The following is a 14,810-nucleotide window of genomic DNA, read 5'->3' as shown; positions in this document are numbered from 1 at the left end:
CACGCTTCCTCCAACAAGGCCACACCTCCTAATAGTGCCCCTCTCCATGGGCCAACCATTCAAAGACATACGCCTACGGGGACCATTCCTATTCAAACCACCACACTTGCCTTCGTAAATGAGGCCAGGGCTGTATTACAAATGTGATCCTGTCTGCTTTGCACTGGGCCGTAAGGGAGTTGGGAGCTGGGCCTTGGGATCAGGGGCCACATGGTGTATTAGATGCCCTAAGGGGATATTGGGGTTCAGTGTGAGTAACTGCAGCATAAGTGGTGGTGCTTCCAGGATGATGCTCAGGATCCCTGACAGGGAGATTCTGAGCATTGCCCAGACCTCAGCTTCCTAGTTTGTCTTCAATTCCCTGAAAGACACAGCCCCCTAAACCCAAGCATACCCTGTGCACCCTTCCTGGATGCTCCTTAGCTGCTTCTGGAGCAGTTGACACCCAAGGCTCTACCTTACTTCTGCTTGTTATAAAGTAGAGAAGGACAGGGCCTCCCGCAGGATAGGGTCACTGTGGGTGACTCACCTCAGCTGGTCCCTGCCATCTGGCTGAACTCGCAAGCTATGTCCCTGTGTCAGTGCCAGGGAAGTCCCTGGGCCCAGCACCCTCTCCAGAACCTCTTTTCTTTCCTCTTACCTTTCCCACTTTTCTGCCTCAAACTCCATTTTCTTTCCATTTTGAGGCATGCCATCTATACAAAGGGCATCCATGTAGAAAGGACATGACTTGTCAACTTAATAATAGTAAATCCTGGGTTGTGTTGGCACATGCCTTTATCTCCAGCGCTTGAGAGGTAGAGGCAGGTGGATCTTTGAGTTCAAGGCCAGCCTGGTCTACAAGAACAGGTTGCAGAGCAGCTGGGGCTACACAGAGAAACCTTGTCTCAAAAAAACAAATACTACTACTATTACTAAATAATAATAATAATAGTAATACCATGACCAATGTGTATCCCTACTCTGCCAAGCCTGGCTGCCACGCTGGGCCAATTGAAAGCCCACATTTTCCCTGTGAAGGTTCTTTTGTGAACAAGCAGACATGGGTCCATCACATAGCTCTGCCATTCTCTGACTGGGCCTCAGGGCGGGTCCTGGATCCCAGGATGCCTGTCAAGATTACAGCTTTGCCCTTCTCCATCTGGCACATTAGAGACTCTAGGGTCATTACTGTCCAGGCCACCAAGACCCTCCCTGGGCCTAGGCTGCAGAAGGAACCAACATCTGGCAAGACCCTGGGCCCCTGAAGCCAGGTGTGAGGTGCCACAGGCACCCTAGCATCCAGATAAGACCATCTGGACCACCTGGAGGAGGGGGATGAGGATGAAGATGGGTTGTAGGGTGGGGACACAGGCCAGCGTGGCAGATTGAGGTTGAGCAGGGCAGGTTCTGTGGGGTGCTCGGCTACAGGCAGTTAGGTCCACCCTGAGGATGGCTGGAGAGTTGCAGAAAGTGGAACTAATCGTGATGTGTTGAGGGTGGCGTTTTCCTTGGCAGCTCTGGCCAGGTAGGCCTTGCTTGGTAGCCCCATGGAGCCTCAGAGAAAGCATCCTGCAAATGGCAGAAATAGCCAGCTGTCTTTAACGTGGACTGAGGTCCCTGCCCCACAGATCAGTGACAGTTACTACACCTGGAGTCATTCTGGTCAGTCTGGCATGAGCTGCCTCTCAAAAGGGCCCCTGTGGTTGGCTTAGAAGTCCCTAGAAAGAGCCTATTCCTGATTGAAAGGGACAGAAGAAGACCCTCGTCTAGTCCATTCTTGGGGTGAGGAATGTCTGCTGCCAGGAAGTCTCCTTACCGAGGGCTGAACCACAGTCCCTGAAAATGGGCTGGTCCCACAGAGGGTTCTGTGTCCTCAGGCCCCACCTCTTCTAACCCTTTTCCTTGGCCATACTCCCAGTCTGCTTATGCCTCTGCCAGAGTCAGTGGGGCCTCTTCACCTGGGAGGTTTCCGTGGGGGATCTATCTCTCTGACAAGCAGAATTGTCTCTCAAAATAAACTGCTTTGACATGATCTGGACAGGGCCACTGGGACGTTGGAGAGTGTCACGGAGAACAACTCCCATGCCCACAACATACTGTTTGAGAATGAGCTGAGGCCTGGCGCTCATCACCCTGAGTACGTTCCTGTCTGGTATTTCCTGGGAAGCAGGAGACTTTCTTGCACTCAGGATAAAAAAGTACCGTCAGCATGCTACCACCATCCCTCCTCACCTTCCTCACTCAGGCTACTTGGATGCTTGGTGTCCAAGCATTGGGCCGCTGTCATGGGGCTCCTTGGCTCTTCAGTCCTTTGTCCTCTGTGGCCTGACACTTGGGAAGAGCTTAGATGCCCCTCTTGGGTAGGTGATGCATCCTCAGGAGTCTCACAGAAGGGACTGCTTTGTCACTGTGGCCTGCCTGGAGGAGTTTGCTTCTGTCCATCCTGTTGTGTAGGATGCTGGCTCTGAGCTGACACAGCACAGGTCTGTTTAGGTGTCGGTAGCTTCACAGCCTGACAATAGTGCTGAGTGCTTTGGCTGGTACAGGAGGCTTCAGGTCTGGGGAAAGGGATGAATTAGGGCCTCTCATGAGGTACAATCAGGTGTCAGTCAGGGCTGGTAGCCCACACAGCAGGGGACCTGAGCTCCCTGCCAATGGGTCTCTATGGAGAATAGCTCATGATGTGGCCTCACCCAGAGCAGTAACTCCTGAGAGAAATGGTGGGAGTGTGGGGGGAGGGGTGGATAAGAGGAGACTTAGATGCACAGAGACAGTCAGGGAAAGGAAGAAATAGAAAGGGTGAATGATACCCTTCACACCTCCCAGTCTGATTCCAGTGGGCTACCCTGTCCCTCTTGTCCTCACAGGTCATCTGCAAACTGCTTATGCGAAATGTGTGCTGAGATTTAAGGCATCATTGTGCTGCTCGCTCTGATGTTCAGATGTCCTGGATTTGCCCCAGCACCAGCTCCCATGTCACTTTGCACGTCCTTGTCCTTTCCTGAGCGTGTCCAGGCAGTTCTGGCTCATCCTCCTTGTTCTCCTGCCCAGCCCTGAGCCGTTGAGCCGGTGGCAGCTCTGGTTTCCTATGGCCTCTCAGGATTGTGGACGTTTCTGAACAAGGCCATGTTACCATCCATGTGCCTCTGGGCTCACCGCTGTTTCACTGATGGCTCAGGGACCCACCGTACCGGGGGGGGGTGGGCATTCCACATTCCTACCTTTCTATGTGAGAGGAGCCTGGCTGTCCAGCTGTGTTGGCCATGTCCTGTTCCTCTCTCTCTCTTGCCCAGTTCCCACATTAGGGCATCTTGTATGGCGTTCCAGCCAAGAGCCCACCCAGTCTCTCTTAAAGTGTATTTATTTTTCTTGTTGGGCATGGTGGCACATACCTTTAATCCCAGCTCTCAGGAGGCAGGGGCTGGCGGATCTGAGTTCAAGGCCAGTCTAGTGTACGTAGTGAGTTCCAGGACAGCTAGGGATTCACAGTGACACCTGTCTTTGTTTGTTTGTTTGTTTGTTTGAAATCTCTTTTTCCTTTCTTTTAAAAAGATCTGTTTCTAGTGTATGTATATGGGGTGGTGTGTGGTGGTGGTGGTGTGCCGTGCCCACAGAGTCCAGACGAGGATGTCTGATCCGGGATTTGGAACTGCTGGTGGTTGTGAGCCACCCATGGGTGCTGGGAACGGATCCCTGGTGGTCTTAACCACTGAGCTGCCTCTCCTCTAGAACTGAGGTCTCCGTGAAGGGAAGGGACTTGAGCCCAGCTCTTCGTGAGTCCCACTCGGCTCCTGCAGTCAAACCGTAGCAGAGCCTTAGTAGGGCCTCAGTCTCGGGAAGTGACTTTGCCGCCAATATTCCCAGTGAGCTCGCTGTGTTTCTCAGAGGCTGTGAAATGTTCTGCTGATAAAGGAAGTTTAGGATTTTGCCAGGCCTTCATGCTCCCCTTACCGCTTCCAGTGGCCAAATGGGCCTCCTCCTCCCAGGCTGGTCAGGGTTTATGAGATCATTGAATACTCGCTGTGTATGAGCTGGAGCCTGTAAACTTGAGTCAGAGCGCATTGAGGGCCATCACTGGTGAGATGGCCGAGGGGCCCTGAGAACTATGGTAGGCGGTGGGGGTGGTCTTAAGCAATAGGGTGTGTGTGGATGCGGAAGTGACGAATGCAGGATGGCTGACCCCCAATACACTTGACCATATGCCTGCCTTTGCAGATTGACTCTGGATTTTTCCATGAGAGTGATGTGAAGATTGTGGCCAAGTCCATCCGTGACCGGGTAGCGCTGATTCAGTGGCGGCGGGAGAGGATCTGGCCTGCACTACAGTCTCAGGAGCCAAAGGACTCGGGCAGCCCTGACAAGGCCAGGGGTCCACCAGCACCCCTGCAGGTCCAGGTGACCTACCATGCACAGGGTGGACAGCCTGGACAGCCAGAACCTGAAGAACCTGAGGCCGACCAGCACCTCCTGCCCCCTACCTTGCCTGCTAGTGTTACCTCCTTAGCCTGTGAGTACATGGAATGGGGTCACTGTGGTTAGCTGTGTCCTTTCTCCCATCCCCACCAGTGTAACCAACTTCAGGGCAGAGCAAAACAGAGTCCTCATCCTTTATTACAGTGCTCTGTGAGAAAGGCAGGTACTCAGTGAGCTCCTGCCTCAGTCTGTGGTGAGCTCCTGGCCGTCCTCGGGTACCTGGGTCATTGTTTCCAGCTGTGGGTGGTTTCCTGAAGCTTTGGCTAGGTCTTGGTCTCCTTTTCCAGGCTCACTTCCGGCTAGCCACCTTCTCTTAGGGCACACATGGTGATCTTTTAAGGGAGCATGTCCTGGAGTGACAGAGCCAACAGATGGTTCCTCGTGCTAGGACACATGGGTAATGATTCCTTAGCCAGAACGGGCTTGTTCCCACTGTCTGCCCTGCAGGGTGTGGGTGATAGTTTCAGGAAAAGGGCTGGGTTTTCCCTACATTCACCAACTATGACCAGAAGGCTGAGGCCTGTTGGACCCGGCTCCTCAGGTCAGATGTCCTTGACCTAGTAGGATCTGAGGGAGCTGGTTCTACCTTGTCTCCACATTGGGAATCTGTATACTGCAGCTGATTCTTTACTCTCTCTGAGAGGAGCAGTCCTGGCCTGGTGGAGGGATGCAGTGGCCAAGTGAGGCACCATTACCCAGCCTTTGGAGGGGATGGCTGTGCAGGGACCCAGTGGTGGCTGCCTTGGCTTGGAGTGTTTGTCATTGTGACTGCTCATCTCTGCTACTGTCTTCAGTAGAAACCTCTGAGAGCACTTGTCCATTTTCTTTTCTTTTTAAAGATTTTTTGATTTCTTATTTGTACTGTATTCTACCTGCAGGCTAGAAGAGGGCACCAGATCTCATTATAGGTGGTTACGAGCCACCGTGTGCTTGCTGGGAATTGAACTTAGGACCTTGGAAAGAACAGTCAGTGCTCTTAACCTCTGAGCCATCTGTCCAGTGACACATTTGTCCATATTCAAGGTGTTTGTCTCTCTTGAGGTGGATTGCTTGCAGGTTTTGTCAGAGACCCTCCTTAGATGATCCAGGACCTTTTCAGAATAGGCAGTCAGTGTCCTGTTTGCTTTCCACATCCGAAACCTCGGCGATGAGCTGAGGCAGGAGACACGGTTTTGTCCACTCTGTGAACCAGCCTGGCACAGATCAGCTGAGCCCAGCAACCTGCCCAGACCAATATTTGAGGTTGTTCATGTGGAAAGACCAAAACCCTGTTTATTTAATATGCAACCCCCTTCGCTCATGATTCGAATGGCATCCGAGAAGACTGCTTCCATGCGGATGAGCGGCCCTCACTTTGAAGTGCTCCGCCCACTGTTGACTTCACTGCGAGCTGAGCTCTGCGTGTTGAGCTTTGAAGAGACCCGGGTTGCGACTGAGAAACAATGCCCCACTTGTGGTGCATGCTGAAGGTCGCGGTGACCCAGCACGAGAAAGTCCCGTGGGGATGGGGGAGGCGCTGAGTTCATGTCAAGTGCAGGGATTCTCTGCCAACAGATCCCCTTCCCGTGTGGCTCAGGGCACCTGCGGGCGGAGGCCCTGGTTGTCGTCTCAAAGGGACTTCGCTCACTTAACATATAAATATTTCTAAAATAGATGGTACAGTCGTATTTTTCAGAATTTTAAACCCCTCAGGGCTTACGGGACAGTCATTTGTCTTCCCAGAGGTAACAGATGCTGCAAGTCTTTTAATTACCCTTCCAGAGATGACCTGCCTGTGTCATCCACGTGTGGACACACACACACACACACACACACACAGAGCACATATGTACAAATGAATACCCAGTGTGCATCTCCTTTTATGTAGATAATCCATGCATGTAAAGACACGCACACAGCATACTGACACCTGTACACACATAGATATTGGTGTACATACGTTCACACATGAGAACGTGTGTATCTCCATACATGGAGGCAGGCGGATCTCTTAGTTTGAGACCAGCCTGGTCTACAGAGTGAGTTCCAGCACAGCAGGGGCTACATAGAGAAACCCTGTCTTGAAAAGCAAAAACACAAAAAAATATGCTCACTTGTGTTTGCCCATGTGATATGAAGACCATGTGAACACGTGCACACACACCCTCGTCCCCCTTTCTTCAACAATGGATAACGCCCTCAAGTGCCCCTCTGCCTGCTGCTCTGGGCTTTTTGCCTTCCTTTTCTTGCCTAGCTGCAAGAGTTCTACAGTGGCTGACCAGCCTGGCACCGTAGATGCTAAGCTCGCCAGCTAACACGTTTGCCCAAGCAGTGCCAGCCCTTAGCCGGAACACAAGCATACACTTGGGTTTGGTGATACCACATCAGCTCTCCTGACTTCCACCAGCAGCCCCGGCTGAATCGAGCAGATGGCTTCTGCTGCCCTAACACTCATGTTGAGGACTATGACAACACAACTAATTTTGGGGGTGGTAACTGTCTCCAAGTGAAATCTTAATTGTACAAGTAATCTATACAAATCACTTGCAATATTTAAAGTGTCACACACATGGCTGGAGTTCTGCCTCGTGAATCTCGTTAGCCTTGGGGCCACCTTCCTCTTGCCCACCTCCCTCTCCCACGCCATCCCCACCCCTTCCCTTCCTGTCTGTCTAGGTAGAAATGGTCACTCTAATGAGCAGTTGGCTCATTAAAAACCAGAGCTGCTTGTCTAATTGGTTTTGCCCAATTAAACCTCAGCATTCCTTATGTCTTCCTAGGTTAAAATCACTCTTTGGAAAAACTGTTAGCGCAGAGTCAGTGAGACTTGCCCCTCACCTGGCTTATCAGTAGACAGAACGTTAACTCGGAAATGCAGCCCCTTGTGAAAATAAATAGCTTGGTGTTTTGGTAGCAAATTGTAAAGCCTGTGGCTTTTGGAATCCAGAAGCAGTAACCTCAGAGTGCTGTCTCAGATAGGTTTCCGGCGTTCATTCCTCACTGGCTGACCATGTAGGCAGGCTGCCTTGCCAAGTACCAGGGCAGCCTCAACACCTGTGCACCAGAGCGTGGTGGCACCCCGTGCTGCTGTGTAACAGGTGACAGTTTAAACAGCATTCGTGACAACAACCCAGGCCTAGCCCTGTAGAGGGGGTCCAGGAACAGGCCACTGTGTTTGTCTGCAATGCTGGGGACGAGGCATTTGGAGATGACCACACTGAGCCGTGCTTTTGTCCTCCCCAGCGGACAGCACCTTCGACAGTGGCCAGGGCTCCACCGTGTACTCCGACTCCCAGAGCAGCCAGCAGAGCATGGTGCTCAGCTCCCTTGTGGACACGGCTCCAACCCCAGCGTCCTGTGTGTGCAGCCCCCCCGTGAGTGAGGGGCCTGGCCTGACCCACAGCCTGCCTGCACTGGGGGCCTTCCAGCAGCCAGCCGCCGTGGTGAGTTTGAGAGCCAGCGCTGCTCTGTCCTCTTGGCCTCTGGTCAAGGCTGGGCTAAGTATGGTGAGGGTTAGAGGGGGCTATAGTTGGTTTCCCACCACATCTCCCTCGGGAGATTTGAGGACGCCGTCCATGGAGGACCGTCTTTGCTGGGAGCTGCAGAACTACAGGCTGCTGATAAGCCTTAGATGTGAAGAACTGGATGAAGAGTTTGCAGTGTCTGGGAAGAGACCTTAGGGTACCCATGGCTTGGGAAGCTGATGGAACCGACCAGCCTTATCCTGAGGGTGTCACTGATACCACACAGGTGCCATGATGCTAGCACATTGGGGTCTTTCCCGATCTATTCCGGAGATGCCCGGAATCTATCATCTGTGATAATGGATTTTCTATCACTGCCCGGCCTCCTAGGGAATAAACCCAAGACCCCGTGGCATGTCTGCCTCAGGTGGAAGTCAGGGGGGATGAAAATGGTTTGGGGGGCCCATTTTCAGTATTTGTAGAAGGCAAGAGAGACTGTGAGGATGCCTGATAGCCTGTGTGAGATCGGGGAAGCAGATGATGGAGGGGTCAAGCAGGGCATTTATTTTGCTTTATGTTTGTGTATGTGTGTGCAGGTGCGCACACCCCTGCATCTACACAAAGAGGCTGGAGTCGGGTGTCACGAGTCTGTATTTTTTTTTTTTTTTTTTTTTTTCAGAGAGGCTCTGTCACAAAACCTGGGTCTCACTGGCTGGCCAGCAGGCCACTAGGAGCCTGCCATCTCCTGCCTCGAAGCACTATGTGCTCTGCCATACCTGCCCTTTTACCTAGGGGCCGAGGGTCCAAACTCAAGGCCTTGTACTTGCATGGCAAGTGCTGTAACTTGAGCCTTTTTTTCTGAACATTGAAGAAAACTGCTTGTTTCACAGTCCAAAGAGCTCAGCCGGAGGATCTGCCTGTATGACCTGGGTGGCAGAGCTGAGTCCTCAAGAGGGTGATTTAGACCCCAACTTCCCCGGTCACTTGGGAGCTTCCCCTTACCTGTTCTGTTGGTAGCCCCCATTGTCACAGGGTCTAGGGCTATGGTGGCTTTCTGGCACTGGCTCAGTGCTGGTGCTGTGATCTTCTCTGTCCTCTGCACACCACGGCTTCTCTCTTCCCTGTATCCACATAGAGTAGAGCGGTTATGAAGGCCCAACGGGCCTTTTGGAAAAGCAATTGATGCGTGGGTTATGCCTGCCTCCGCTTCCCTGAGCCCCAGCATTCGCTGTGATGTGCACATTAGCAATTTTATTCATTTCACAAAATGAAATGAGTTTTGGTTTTAAGTGGCCAGAAGACCTCATGTAACAGGACTTGTGGCTCCAAAGGCTTGCTCTTAGGAGGCTGAGGCTCAGCCCCAGCTGAGCCAGAATGTCCTGCCTGCCTCTCTCACACCTTCCAATCATGGTTGGGGCTGCCTTGGGCCATAAGCTGTACTAGCTGCCCTGGTCCTCACCAGGCCCCTACTGTCCTATGTGTCTTCATTGATCTAGCCAATCTTACCCTCCACATGTAAGTCGGGAGACTGAGCAGAGAGATCAGAGCTGTAGACTCAGGGCCAGGCAGAGCTCTTTGTCCTCCTTCCTTGCCTCCTGACAGAAAGATAACTTAGACAAAAGGATGGCTTGTAGAGGGCCCATCCTGAAAAAGGCTGCTGTGGTGATGTGACTCTGGGATCCAGTGGGGAAAAACAGAGATGAGGAGGAGGAAGGAGAGAAGGAGGATGAAACAGAAAGACCATGATGAATACAAGGTCACTGGGTCCTGCCTGAGCTCCTGGACCACAGTGGCCCAGCTGATGAGTGGACAGTTTGTCCTAGCCTGGTCTTAACTGGGGCTATCTCCTCTGTCTATGATTTTAAGTAAATCCAACTTTCCCCAAACATGCCTGCTCCCCATATTCTTGCATAAAGCATCAGACAAGGGGAAGCAAGAGTATTTTGGAAATCCCTGCCCCTGTGCTAGCCAGCAATGTCCTAAAGACGTCTGCTAGAGAGCAGTGGGCATCAGTCCTTCCTCCAAACCCCAGCCCTTTCACTGTCAATACCTCAACTTGGGAAGTAAACCCCAGATAGCCAGAGATTTCTCCATAAGTACTACAGGCTCTGTCTTTGAACAGTGAAGATGTTTAAAGAGCAAACAGCAACATAAGACTACAGAGGACCTGGGTTTGACTCCCAATACCCACATGGTGGCTTACAACCATCTGCAGCTCTAGTACCACGGGACCTGATGCCTGCTTCTGGCCTCCTTAGGCACCAGGCATGCATGCAGGCAAAACACTATACACATAAAATTAAAGCAAAGCCCTGCAGAATCAGAATGTTGTCAGAGTAGCAGTAATGCCTTAACTGCATCCTTGGGCTGATTATCTGTTGCTTTGCTGGCTACATGGACCAGTGCTCTTCCTATGTACAGCCCTGTTTCTGTCCCCCCTGGGGCTGAGTCTCAGAGGGCCTCTCCTTGCCAAGGGCCTCACTGTGCTAGTTTTGTTCCTGTTTCTGTGTGTCCTGGTATCTTCCTAGGAGCTGCAAACTATATGTTCCTAGCTCTCCATAATATGATCTATTCCTGTAGATTCATCCTCTCTAGTCTGAATCATCTCTGTGATAAGCTGCCCACAGCCTATATCCTAAACAAACAAACAACAACAACAACAAAAACCTCTGTGATGGTCTTTTACATGGTTGTGTAATGCTTCATGGATCTTGTGTTCTAGCATCCCCTGGCTGGGAGCTATGGCTCCATGTGGCTTTTCAGTATTGTTGATGACCTTGTATGGCCCCCATACCTGGCTTCTTCTGAGTCACCTTCCTGATGAGGAGGGGTCTAGGCACAGGGATAAGAAGGGGCAAGGGCAGCTGCTGAATGTAGCCTCTACCTCTTCTGCAGCCTGGCCTGTCAGTGGGCCCTGTGCCGTCCCCTGCCCGCCCTCCGCTGCTCCAGCAGCATTTTCCAGAACCTTCCATGAGCTTTGCCCCTGTGTTGCCACCACCCAGCACCCCTGTGCCCACGGGCCCAAGTCAGCCAGCACCCCCGGTCCAGCAGGTAAGTCTGGCACTTCATTTTGTCCCCTTAAATTGTAGATAGTTCTACAGCCAAAGTGTGTGTGTATGTGTGTTTCAGGTCTGTAGTTTGTGACTGAAGGCCCGCACGTGGAAAACTCTGCTTACTCAGAATGTTTTTATAAGCTGGCTCCAGATTAGCAAGAGTTTAGAGGTCTGTGTGTTTGTCTGAGCACTGTGTGGACCAGTGTTGTCAGTGTGGATCACTGTGTGCATGTCAGTGCTGTTTGTGAAAACATGCTGTCCTGAACTTGTGCAGCGTGTATATAGAAGTGATGCGCCTGTGTGTGTGAATCTGAGTGTGTATGTGGGAGTGTGTGTGCAGGCGGGCGAGTGCAGCATGTTCGAGGGTCACTGGATTCCTTTGGTGTCTGAGCACAGGGCTCCCTCTTCTTCCTCCAGCCTCTTCCAATGGCCCAGCCACCTACCCTGCCACAGGTCCTGGCCCCGCAGCCCATGGGCACTGTCCAGCCAGTGCCCTCTCACTTGCCTCCGTACCTGGCTCCAGCCTCCCAGGTGGTGGCCCCTGCTCAGCTGAAGCCTCTCCAGATGCCACAGCCTCTTGCTCAAGTCCCTCCGCAGGTACCTCTGGGCCATGGCCTGCTCGCCTGGAGTGGGGTACCAGGACGTGGTTGGGCCTGTTCACACACATCACCCGGGGCTGCGGACTAGGGAGGGAGGCTTAGCAGCATGGTGCCATGCCCTGTGTACCGTGTGTCTGGTTCCCCCTTCCCTCTGGCTTCACCTTTTCTCTTGCCCTGGCAAGCTGTCTTGTCTTCCGAGGCTGAAATGCCTCTGGCTATGAGTGGTGTATATGGGGCCCCTCAAGGAGTGAGTGAGGCAGCTGTAGGCCCGTTAGTGTTGGATTGCCATCCAGGCTGGGAAAAGGGTTAGTGCAAGCCAAGGACAAAGCTCTCCCGTGAGCACCGAGTGGGCACAGAGAGCAGCCTGCTGGCTTTGGATGACTGTCCTGCAGAGCTGCTGGAAGTTGGCTAAGGGTGACTCCTTAGAGGTGCATTTGTCACTGCAGGTGGCATTGAGCCACTTGTCACAGGCGGCATAGTAGATCTGTGTGTCCCTGTGCCCTCATAAGTGTATGGAGAGGTCGTTAACATGATGCTTGTGGGCGAGCAGAGGGAAGTACTGCTTAGGGGGACAGCCGTCGAGGCCAGAGTGCTTAACCCACCACATGAGATACTCCCCGACACAGAGAGAGCAAACAGAAGCTTCTGCGCTGTCTGCTCCTGAGAGGGTGAGTGCCACAGGGGGTGGCTCTGCCTTACCTCTCAAAGAAGGTTATACCGAGCACCCTCCAAGGGGCTGGCTTCCGCGGAGCTCACAGCCTGATGGGACACTGTGTGGCTGGGCCGTGTCCAAATGACAGTGCCCTGAAGCTCCAGAGCCCAGTGGTCATTCTCTGATTCCATATGTGAGCACTCCTGGTACACGGGCCCCTCCCCCCCCCCCCCCCCCCCCCGTGCTAGTGCCCGGGAAGCATCCACAGGCAGGCTTCCTGTTCCGTTTGAGCATGTATGATGCTTTACAGTGCCCTGCTGGGGTCCAGCAGCAGCAGCTGCTCGGGGAGGCTGAGCCGCCCCCCCCCCCCCGTGCTGTGGGCCCCGACTGACGTGCTGCTATACCTCTTTCAGATGCCTCCGATGCCTGTGGTTCCCCCCATCACTCCCTTGACCGGACTCGATGGCCTCCCCCAGACCCTCACTGACCTGCCAGCTGCGAATGTGGCCCCCGTGCCACCACCTCAGTATTTCTCACCTGCTGTGATCTTGCCAAGCCTCACAACGCCCCTGCCCACATCACCGGCCCTGCCTCTGCAGGCTGTCAAGCTGCCTCATCCCCCTGGAGCGCCCCTGGCTATGCCCTGCCAGACCATCGTGCCAAATGCACCAGCTGCTATCCCCCTGCTGGCTGTGGCCCCGCAGGGTGTGGCTGCCCTGTCCATCCATCCAGCAGTGGCCCAGATCCCAGCTCAGATCCCAGCCCAGCCCGTGTACCCCGCAGCCTTCCCGCAGATGGCTCCCGCAGACATCCCGCCCTCACCCCACCACACGGTGCAGAGCTTACGGGCCACCCCTCCACAGCTGGCCTCACCTGTGCCTCCTCAGCCTGTCCAGCCCAGTGTCGTCCATCTGCCTGAGCAGGCTGCTCCAACTGCTGCCTCAGGGACCCAGGTATCTGCCTGTGGGGGTGGACTGGAGCCCCTCAGGGCCAGGTTCAAGGTATTTTTGAGCTGCTTCCTTCACAAGGCCATGGCTCCTGTTAGGACCTGGACTCAAGGACATAGTAGGACCAGGCAGGAAGGCAGTTCTGTCCTGTGGTTAACCCTCCCCTTCTCTCAATTGCTTTTTAGATTTATTTATTTAACCTTATGGTATGAATGTTTTACCTACATGTGTGTATTTGTGCCATCCGTGTGCCTGCCTGGGATGGTCAGAGGGTGTCAGATTCCCTGGAACTGGCGTTATTGATGGTTGTGAATCACCATGTAGGTGCTGGGGAATGGAATCCAGGTCCTCTCCAAGAGCAACAAGTGCTCTCAACCTCTAAGAAATCTCTCCAGCTCCGGGTTAACCTTTCTTATGAAGAGAATGTTGGAGACAGAGGCCTGAGCCAGTGTGGGTCATCTGCTGCCTCCTTGAGAGCTGTGAGCCTCAGGATGGCTGGTGTGTTCCATGCTCCTTCCCTGCCACTGCTTTGTGATTGAGCATTCATGCCAGTGCTGCCAGTCCTGTTGGCCTGAAGTGGCCCCTCTGTGGATACCAGGATTCGCATGTATGGCAGGCTAACCCTTCCCAGAGCACAAAAAAAGACAGAATAGCATCCCTTGTTGTTTTTTTGTTTTGTTTTGTTTTAGCAAAATCTGAAATGCTTGATTTTTTTTTTTCCCAATAAAGACTCGGGAGTCAGATGCTAGCTCAGAGAGGCAAAGAAAGCACCCAGCTGGGCTTCCAACGTAGCCAACATCCCAAAAGAAGGAAACCTCCTTCCTCACGCTGTCTCAAAAAAAAAAAAAAAACACAACCCCAAACTGAATGTCCTTCCCTTCTACTTCCTGTGTGTCTCTATCCATCCTCCTGACTTCCTGCTCCTCTCTGAGTTCCTTTCCTATGTTCATTCCCTGTCAACTGGTTGCTTGCTTCAACTCTTGATCTGTGGTTGGTTTTACTTAATTCAAGCGGAAAGCTTTTGGATTAAAGGTGTGTGCTAGGGCTGAGCCACACCACAACTGGAAAAGGGTTTTTCCAGTGAACAACACAATCTCAGGGGTCACAGCATGATCAAATATCCTGTAACAGTTCCTGTTTGAACAGAGGGGAAACATAGCAGGGAACAGTAAGGGGGTCTAGGGTCCTGGGCTGCCCGGTGGAAGATGATGCTCGTGGGACAGGGAACTGCCCTGGTGTCCAGTGAGGACTCACGCGGTGTGCCAGGTTGACTGTGAAGGAAAGCCGTGGTATGCAGGAAGGTGTGCCTGGCTGCAGGAGGCCTGCCACGTAGCTTCACATGGCTTCACTGGACATTTATGTTTGGAGTTTCTGCTCTAGTCTGTTTAAACCCATGTGAGGGGAAGGAAAAACAGACCTGGGATACCTGATGTCATACTTTGTCCACCTGGCAGCACCCAGAGCACACACATACTCCCTACCTGACACTTTCACCTGGGCGATTCTCCAAACCTGAACTCACCCGAGCACTGAGCCCTGGCAGCACTGAAGCTGAGGTGTACGGCCTTGCGGTCTGAAACCCAGGTTCCTCTCACGGACCACCTTCTGGCTTTGCTGTGAAGAATGAGGTCCAGAGGGAGCACCCTGGAGCCAGGTTTTAT

At 52.9% G+C, this 14,810-nt stretch overlaps 1 protein-coding gene across 14 annotated transcripts in view; it reads left to right on the top strand.

Moving 5' to 3' along the window:
• Wnk2 (WNK lysine deficient protein kinase 2) overlaps positions 1-14,810 on the top strand; it is a 110,145-nt gene that overhangs the window by 55,688 nt on the left and 39,647 nt on the right. For all 14 annotated transcript variants that reach the window (XM_021638182.2, XM_021638178.2, XM_060372557.1 and 11 more), the window contains exons 8-12: positions 4,198-4,489; positions 7,678-7,877; positions 10,794-10,949; positions 11,369-11,548; positions 12,616-13,155. In XM_021638182.2, coding sequence (XP_021493857.2) covers positions 4,198-4,489; positions 7,678-7,877; positions 10,794-10,949; positions 11,369-11,548; positions 12,616-13,155 — 1,368 coding nt within the window. The remainder of the gene's footprint in view (positions 1-4,197; positions 4,490-7,677; positions 7,878-10,793; positions 10,950-11,368; positions 11,549-12,615; positions 13,156-14,810) is intronic.

Source organism: Meriones unguiculatus, chromosome 19 (genome assembly GCF_030254825.1).
Source record: "Meriones unguiculatus strain TT.TT164.6M chromosome 19, Bangor_MerUng_6.1, whole genome shotgun sequence".
Lineage (NCBI taxonomy): Eukaryota > Metazoa > Chordata > Mammalia > Rodentia > Muridae > Meriones > Meriones unguiculatus.
This window is presented reverse-complemented; position numbering and strand designations above follow the sequence as displayed.